At 44.0% G+C, this 9,779-nt stretch overlaps 1 protein-coding gene across 2 annotated transcripts in view; it reads left to right on the plus strand.

Annotated features, from left to right (window-relative positions):
- Window positions 1-9,430, plus strand: part of tmem121ab (transmembrane protein 121Ab) — a 148,934-nt gene extending 139,504 nt beyond the window's left edge. Inside the window, exons 2-3 of one of the 2 annotated variants that reach the window (XM_061987058.1) lie at window positions 7,512-8,316; window positions 8,404-9,430. In XM_061987058.1, the coding sequence (XP_061843042.1) occupies window positions 8,119-8,316; window positions 8,404-9,066 (861 nt within the window). In that variant the 5' untranslated portion in view covers window positions 7,512-8,118 and the 3' untranslated portion in view covers window positions 9,067-9,430. Of the gene's footprint in view, window positions 1-7,511 lie in introns of both variants that reach the window. The other variant, XM_061987057.1, reaches the window with a different exon arrangement.
- The last annotated feature ends 349 nt before the right edge of the window (window positions 9,431-9,779 follow it).

Raw genomic sequence — 9,779 nt, forward strand, 5'->3', positions numbered from 1 at the left:
GATCGTCGCTGTCATAGTTGATGACGATCGGTTCATTCGGTGAGAGAAGTCTGGACATTGTTTTAATTGCGAGGCGACGCCGTCGACACGTGTGCGCCGTCTTCCTCCCAGCCTGTAAATGATCCGCTGCATTTTCCTAATCAGCCAATTAATCAGCATCTTAGGAGTGTAATCTCTCTCTTAGGCTCTGTTCTACATAACAGCTTTTGTGCATTCAGAACCATGCTTCGATTACTAATGAGGCCCGGCTGGCACCGCACTGCTCATCTTTAAAAGCGGGTCTCCAGCGCCCACAAGTCGGGGTCATGTACTGTCACGCCACATTCATCCTTGAGCGCTCTCCAAGGGATGACCGCCGCAAATGAAAAATGGCCTACTCGTAAAGTAAATTTTTCATAAGGCCATCATGCTGACTTGCCACCTATTTTATTCCATTTGAGCAGGCGTGTCCACACAGAAAATCTAAGCATGCCATTTTGATATTTTTAACCAATACAATATTTTTTTTTTTTCTTTAGGGCTCCCCTTTGACTTTGGTCCCAGGGACCCAGAAGGGTCTCAGTCCTAAACATTTTGAAAATAAAATGTGTATTTATTTATTTTATTCAACGCTTACTTCAGATATAAAGTTTTAAAAAAAATTGCTAATGCACTTTTTGTCGAAGACAACCGTTTTTTTATGGCAAAAACAAAAAATATGTCCATTTTTAACCGCCAAAAAATGTCAAAGTGAAATAATTGCTGTGAAGTGATTGGAGCCTTGAATAGGTCAATCATTCATAACAATATTATTATTTTTTGACAGTTTTAAAAAATCCCACAAAAATTTTGGGGGAGTCAAAAGTGTCCTACTTATAAAAGTGTTAAAAATAAGTTATAATTTTGTTTTTTATTACTTTCAACATTTTAGTCTCTAGATCAACTTCAGATCTATTTGTTTATTGTAATTTTTCATTATTATTTTATTTTAAGTATTATTAAGTTTTGTTTGTTTGTTGCATGCCCTTTTTGTCAAAGAAACTTAGTTTTTTAAGTCAAACACACAAAATATGTAATATGTTTACTCAAAAAAATGTCAAAATGAAATATTTGATGTGAAGTAATTGGAGTCTAAAATAGGTCAATGATTCATAATAACAAATTTTTAATTCATTATTATGTTTTGACTAAGAAAAATCCCACTAAAATGACTGGGGATCCAAAAAGGGCTCCACTTATAAAAGTGTTTAAATAAGTCAAACATTCTCTAAAAAAAAAATACAAATCACACTAACATTTTTGGGGAGTCAAAAGTGTTGAAAATAAGTTATACATATAATACATATATACATATACATACATATATATATATACACACATATACATATATATATATATATACATATATATATATATACATACATACATACATACATATATATATATATATATATATATATATATATATACATATATATATACATACATACATATATATACATATATATATATACATACATATATACACATATATACACATATATATATACACATATATATACATATATACATATATATATATACTTATATATATACACATACATATATATATACACATATATATATATACACACACACACACACACACACACACACACACACATACATACATACATACATACATACATACATACATACATATATATATATATATATATATATATATATATATATATATATATATATATATATATATATATATATATATATATATTTATTTATCCATCCATTTTCTACCGCTTATTCCCTTCGGGGTCGCGGGGGGCGCTGGAGCCTATCTCAGCTACAATCGGGCGGAAGGCGGGTACACCCTGGACAAGTCGCTTTTTTTTAGCTTTCAATACTCAAATCTCTAGATCAACTTCAGATCTGTCGATTATAAGTTTTTATTATTTTTGTAATTTTTCATTATTGTTTTATTTTAAGTGTGGTTTTGTTTGTTTGTTTGTTTGTTTGTTTTATGCCCTTTTTGTGAAAAAAACTTAATTTTTTAATGTCAAACACAAAATATGTAATATTTTTACTTAAAAAAATTTCAAAATTGAATATTTCATGTGAAGTAATTGGAGCCTAAAATAGGTCATTAATTCATAATTACATTGATTTTTAATTCATTATTATGTTTTAAGCAAGGACAGTTTAAGAAAAATCCCACTAAAATTATTGGGGATCCAAAAGGGCCCTACTTATAAAAGTGTTTAAAATAAGTGAGACATTTTTTTTTTTTTAAGCTTTCAACATTCAAGTCTCAGATCTTCAGATCTATCAGTTTTTATTATTATTTTTGTTTGTTTTATGCCATTTTTGTTAAACAAAGTCTGTTTTCTATGTGGAAAACAAACAAAATAGGCACTATTTTCCCCCAAAACAATTTTAAGTGAATTATTTTAATGTGAAGTAATTGGAGCCTTAACTAGGTCAATCATTCATCACAACAATTTTAATTCTTTTTTTTTTTTTGAGCAATGATTTTTTTTTTTTAATTCCACAAACATTTTGTGTTAAAAATTATAGTTTTTATTTTTTTATTTTTTAAACTTTCAACACTCAAGTCTCTAGATCAACTTCAGATCTATCTGTCAATTATAAGTTTTTATTATTTTTGTAATTATTCATTATTATTTTATTTTAAGTATGGTTTTGTTTGTTTGTTTGTTTTATGCCCTTTTTGTCAAAGAAACTTAGTTTTTTTTAATGTCAAACACACAAAATATGTAATATTTTTCCTAAAAAAAAAATCTAAATTTAATGTGAAGTAATTGGAGCCTAAAATAGGTCAATAATTCATAATCACATTGATTTGTAATTCATCATGTTTTGAGCAATGACAGTTTAAGAAAAATCCCACTAAAATGATTGGGGATCCAAAAGGGCCCTACTTATAAAATTGTTAAAAATAAGTCAAACGTATTTTATTTTTATTTCAACATTTAAGTCTCTAGATCAACTTCAGCTCTATCTGACTGTGATACGTTTTAATTATTTTTCTTTGCTTGTTTGTTTGTTTCATGCCAGTTTTGTGAGGAAAACAATTAAAATGTGCACTATTTCCCCCCCAAAAAAAATTCTAAGGGGAATTATTTTAATGTGAAGTAGATCAATAATTCATAATAACATTGATTTTAATTCATTATTATTTTTGGAGCAATGGCAGTGCGCCTTATAATCCAGTGCGCCTTATGTATGGAAATAGACCCACTCATCGGCAATGCGCTTTATAGTCCGGTGCGCCTTATGCATGAAAATAGACTCGCTCATCGGCAGTGCGTCTTATGAACCGTTGCGCCTTATGTATAAAAACAGACCTGAATAGAACCGCTCAGCCGCAGTGCGCCTTATAATCCGGTGCGCCTTATGTATGACAATAGACCCGCTCATCGGCAGTGCGTCTTATAAACCGTTGCGCCTTGTGTATAAAAACAGACCTGAATAGACCCGCTCAGCGGCAGTGCGCCTTTTAATCCGGTGCGCCTTATGTATGAAAATAGACCTGAATACACCCGCTCAGTGGCTGTGCGCCCTATAATCCGGTGCGCCTTGTGTGTGAAAATAGACACTCATCGGCAGTGCGCTTTATAATCCGGTGCGCCTTATGTATGGAAATAGACCCGCTCATCGGCAGTGCGTCTTATAAACCGTTGCGCCTTACGTATAAGAACAGACCTGAAGGCCCGCTCAGCCGCAGTGCGCCTTATAATCCGGTGCGCCTTATGTATGAAAATAGACCTGCTCATCTGCAGTGTGTCTTATAAACTGTTGCGCTTTATGTATAAAAACAGACCTGAATAGACCCGCTCAGCGGCAGTGCGCCTTATAATCCGGTGCGCCTTATGTATGAAAATAGACCTGAATACACCCGCTCAGTGGCTGTGCGCCCTATAATCTGGTGCGCCTTATGTGTGAAAATAGACCCGTTCATCGGCAGTGCGCCTTATAATCCGGTGCGCCTTATGTATGGAAATAGACCCGCTCATCGGCAGTGCGTCTTATAAACCGTTGTGCCTTATGTATAAAAACAGACCTGAATAGACCCGCTCAGCGGCAGTGCGCCTTATGTATGACAATAGACCCGCTCATCGGCAGTGCGTCTTATAAACCGTTGTGCCTTATGTATAAAAACAGACCTGAATAGACCCGCTCAGCGGCAGTGCGCCTTACAATCCGGTGCGCCTTATGTATGAAAATAGACCTGAATGCACCCGCTCAGTGGCAGTGCGTCCTATAATCCGGTGCGCCTTGTGTGTGAAAATAAACCTGCTCATCGCCTGTGCGCCCTATAATCCGGTGCGCTTTATGTGTGAAAATAGACCCATTCATCTGCAGTGCGTTTTATAATCCGGTGCGCCTTATGTATAAAAACAGACCTGAATTGACCCGCTCAGCGGCGGTGCGCCTTATGTATGAAAAATAGACCTGAATGCACCCGCTCAGTGGCAGTGCGTCCTATAAACCGGTGCGCCCTGTGTGTGAAAATAGACCCATTCATCGGCAGTGCGCCTTATAATCCGGTGCGCTTTATGTATGAAAATAGACCCGTTCATCGGCAGTGCGTCTTATAAACCGTTGCGCCTTATGTATAAAAACAGACCTGAATAGACCCGTGCGCCTTGCGTGTGAAAAAAGACCCACTCATCGGCAGTGCGCCTTATAATCCAGTGCGCCTTATGTGTGAAAATAGACCCGTTCATCGGCAGTGCATTTTATAATCCGGTGCGCTTTATGTATAAAAATAGACCTGAATACACCCGCTCAGCTGCAGTGCGTCCTATAATCCGGTGCGTTTTATGTGTGAAAATAGACCCGCTCATCGGCAGTGCGTCTTATAAGCCGTTGCGCCTTATGTATAAAAACAGACCTGAATAGACCCGCTCAGCGGCATTGCGCCTTATAATCCGGTGCGCCTTATGTATGAAAATAGACCTGAATACACCCGCTCAGTGGCAGGGCAACCTATAATCCGGTGCGCCTTGAGTGTGAAAATAAACACTCGTCGGCAGTGCGCCTTATAATCCGGTGCGCCTTATGTATGGAAATAGACCCGCTCATCGGCAGTGCGTCTTATAAACCGTTGTGCCTTATGTATAAAAACAGACCTGAATAGACCCGCTCAGCGGGAGTGCGCCTTATGTATGACAATAGACCCGCTCATCGGCAGTGCGTCTTATAAACCGTTGTGCCTTATGTATAAAAACAGACCTGAATAGACCCGCTCAGCGGCAGTGCGCCTTATAATCCGGTGCGCCTTATGTATGAAAATAGACCTGAATACACCCGCTCAGTGGCTGTGCGCCCTATTATCTGGTGCGCCTTATGTGTGAAAATAGACCCGTTCATCGGCAGTGCGCCTTATAATCCGGTGCGCCTTATGTATGGAAATAGACCCGCTCATCGGCAGTGCGTCTTATAAACCGTTGTGCCTTATGTATAAAAACAGACCTGAATAGACCCGCTCAGCGGCAGTGCGCCTTATGTATGACAATAGACCCGCTCATCGGCAGTGCGTCTTATAAACCGTTGTGCCTTATGTATAAAAACAGACCTGAATAGACCCGCTCAGCGGCAGTGCGCCTTACAATCCGGTGCGCCTTATGTATGAAAATAGACCTGAATGCACCCGCTCAGTGGCAGTGCGTCCTATAATCCGGTGCGCCTTGTGTGTGAAAATAAACCTGCTCATCGCCTGTGCGCCCTATAATCCGGTGCGCTTTATGTGTGAAAATAGACCCATTCATCTGCAGTGCGTTTTATAATCCGGTGCGCCTTATGTATAAAAACAGACCTGAATTGACCCGCTCAGCGGCGGTGCGCCTTATGTATGAAAAATAGACCTGAATGCACCCGCTCAGTGGCAGTGCGTCCTATAAACCGGTGCGCCCTGTGTGTGAAAATAGACCCATTCATCGGCAGTGCGCCTTATAATCCGGTGCGCTTTATGTATGAAAATAGACCCGTTCATCGGCAGTGCGTCTTATAAACCGTTGCACCTTATGTATAAAAACAGACCTGAATAGACCCGTGCGCCTTGCGTGTGAAAAAAGACCCACTCATCGGCAGTGCGCCTTATAATCCAGTGCGCCTTATGTGTGAAAATAGACCCGTTCATCGGCAGTGCATTTTATAATCCGGTGCGCTTTATGTATAAAAATAGACCTGAATACACCCGCTCAGCTGCAGTGCGTCCTATAATCCGGTGCGTTTTATGTGTGAAAATAGACCCGCTCATCGGCAGTGCGTCTTATAAGCCGTTGCGCCTTATGTATAAAAACAGACCTGAATAGACCCGCTCAGCGGCATTGCGCCTTATAATCCGGTGCGCCTTATGTATGAAAATAGACCTGAATACACCCGCTCAGTGGCAGGGCGACCTATAATCCGGTGCGCCTTGAGTGTGAAAATAAACACTCGTCGGCAGTGCGCCTTATAATCCGGTGCGCCTTATGTATGGAAATAGACCCGCTCATCGGCAGTGCGTCTTATAAACCGTTGTGCCTTATGTATAAAAACAGACCTGAATAGACCCGCTCAGCGGGAGTGCGCCTTATGTATGACAATAGACCCGCTCATCGGCAGTGCGTCTTATAAACCGTTGTGCCTTATGTATAAAAACAGACCTGAATAGACCCGCTCAGCGGCAGTGCGCCTTACAATCCGGTGCGCCTTATGTATGAAAATAGACCTGAATGCACCCGCTCAGTGGCAGTGCGTCCTATAAACCGGTGCGCCTTGTGTGTGAAAATAGACCCATTCATCGGCAGTGCGCCTTATAATCCGGTGCGCTTTATGTATGAAAATAGACCCGTTCATCGGCAGGGCGTCTTATAAACCGTTGCGCCTTATGTATAAAAACAGACCTGAATAGACCCGTGCGCCTTGCGTGTGAAAATAGACCCACTCATCGGCAGTGCGCCTTATAATCCAGTGCGCCTTATGTGTGGAAAATAGACCCGTTCATCGGCAGTGCATTTTATAATCCGGTGCGCTTTATGTATAAAAATAGACCTGAATACACCCGCTCAGCTGCAGTGCGTCCTATAATCCGGTGCGTCTTATGTGTGAAAATAGACCCGCTCATCGGCGGTGCGCCCTATGGTTCGAAAAATTCGGTAATTACTTTTTTCCTGGCTCAAATTGAAAACGTATGGTGGAGGGTGATGGCGTACTCTTCCTTTAGTTCTGCTGCCAAAGTGACACCGCCGGGTGGATGCGTGCCCGGTTGAATTTCATTTGAGGAGTATAAGTCATGCTGTGTGAGGACCGGAGACACACGATGTGCGATGGAGAGAAAAGGTGAAGCAATCTGATGATGCCTCGTCTTGTCCCACGTGTGCTGACGCATCACTTGTGTGCCGGCAGTGACAACTATGTTTTCCACCCTGAGGTGCTGACAGCTTTCTCTCCCTCTCCTCCTTCTCCGACCATCACACCTCCCCTCCCCGTCCCTGCCTCCTCCTCATTTCACCTCCCTCCTTCAGGCCGAGGAGAGGCTGCCACGAGGCGAAACGACGGAGGAGGAGGGGCCAAGAATGGATACTCGGCCGAGCGCGAGAGCCTCCCCGCGGGGATGCCGGCGCCGAACGCCAGGCCTCAAGGGCCGTTGACCTGCTGTCTCTGTGATTTATGGCGGCTTTGGGAGGGGGGAGGCTCCAGGCCACTGCAGACTCCTCTCTTCTCTCTCCTCCGTCCACACGCTCGGGAGTTGCACACACACGCCGCCGCTGTCTGCAGGAGGCACCCGTGGAGGAGTTCTTGGCACGGTGCGGCCGGCAACGCCTGCGTGCACGTGCATAAATCCACCCGCCGGATCGCCGCGTTTGTACATTGTCGCTCATACAGAAATAAACTCCTCTCTCAACATCCCCGCACTGCAGCAATCCCGTCGCACGTCTGTTAGACAAAGCCCGCTCTGGGAGTATGTGTGGATTACGATCAGTCACGGCGTGTCAGCTGTAGAGCACCAGGGACGGCGTGGGAGTGGGAAACGACTTAATCGATGCGACTCTTTCCAACAAGTGCTCGGTAACGCAGGATTCGGACAAAAAATCCCCTCGTAAACGGAGAGAGCCAAGCGGTGCCCTCGCCATGGTGTTGCCGCCCCCCGACAAACGCCACGTGTGCTTGACCACCATTGTCATCATGACCAGCATGGCCTTCATGGACGCCTACCTGGTGGAGCAGAACCAGGGGCCCAGGAAGATCGGCGTGTGCATCATCGTGCTGGTCGGGGACGTGTGCTTCCTCATAGTGCTGCGATACGTGGCGGTGTGGGTCGGAGCCGAGGTGCGCACGGCCCGGCGGGGATACGCCATGATCCTCTGGTTCCTCTACATCTTCGTGCTGGAAATCAAACTCTACTTTGTGTTCCAGAATTGCAAGGCGGACAGGAAGAGTCTGGAGACGGTGGCGCGGAAGGCATTGACGTTACTTTTATCGGTGTGCGTGCCCGGTCTGTACTTGGTTCTCGTGGCGCTGGACAGCATGGAGTACGTGAGGACTTTCCGGAAGAAGGAGGACATGCGAAGCCGCCTGTTCTGGGTGGCGCTGGACTTACTCGATCTCCTGGACATCCAAGCCAACCTGTGGGAGCCCCAACGCACGGGTCTGCCCATCTGGGCCGAGGGCCTGATGTTCTTCTACTGCTACATCTTGCTGCTCATCCTGCCCTGCGTGTCGCTGAGCGAGATCAGCATGCAGGGCGAGCACATGACCCCGCAGAAGATGATGCTCTACCCGGTCCTGAGCTTGGTCACCATCAACGTGGTCACCATCCTCATACGAGGCGTCAACATGGTGCTCTTTCAGGACAGCCGCGTGTCCACCATCTTTGTGGGCAAGAACGTGGTGGCCATCGCCACCAAGGCCTCCACCTTCCTGGAGTACCGCAGGCAGGTGAAGGAGTTCCCTCACCCTCAAAACGCCATGGCCATGGAGATGCAGCAGAACTCGGTCGGCCACACGCAGACTCTGCCCAACGCCACCACCACTTTGCCGCACGAACCCACGCCGGCGCAGGACGTCATTGAATCGTGACCGCCATCCTGCGCCTAGAATGTAACCAGCAACACAACTCGACCTGTGAATTTTAGTCATACAACAAAATGTTCTGAAAGTTGTGTTTAGTAGGGTCCATCTCTTTTGTAACAATGCTTCTTGCAATTAAATATAGCGTCCAGATGAGCAAAATATTATTTTTTGCTCAATCAATTCCTTTTTGAGTAATGGGTACATAACTAACTGTACTTGTACTCGCCAGACTCAATGTCGCCCCCTTTTGGTGTGACGTCATCTACAGAACTGAAGCTTATTTTCTCGCACAGACAGTGTGGATAAAGGCATGTAAAACTATTATTTATGTCCATTAATTGCAAAACTGATATGAATCAGAGTCAAAAACATACAAACCCCGTTTCCATATGAGTTGGGAAATTGTGTTAGATGTAAATATAAACGGAATACATCCATCCATCCATCCATCTTCTTCCGCTTATCCGAGGTCGGGTCGCGGGGGCAGCAGGTTAAGCAGGGAAGCCCAGACTTCCCTCTCCCCAGCCACTTCGTCCAGCTCCTCCCGGGGGATCCCGAGGCGTTCCCAGGCCAGCCGGGAGAGATAGTCTTCCCAGCGTGTCCTGGGTCTTCCCCGTGGCCTCCTACCGGTCGGACATGCCCGAAACACCTTCCTAGGGAGGCGTTCGGGTGGCATCCTGACCAGATGCCCGAACCACCTCATCTGGCTCCTCTCGATG

This window comes from Nerophis lumbriciformis, linkage group LG26 (assembly GCF_033978685.3).
Source record: "Nerophis lumbriciformis linkage group LG26, RoL_Nlum_v2.1, whole genome shotgun sequence".
NCBI classification, from domain to species: domain Eukaryota; kingdom Metazoa; phylum Chordata; class Actinopteri; order Syngnathiformes; family Syngnathidae; genus Nerophis; species Nerophis lumbriciformis.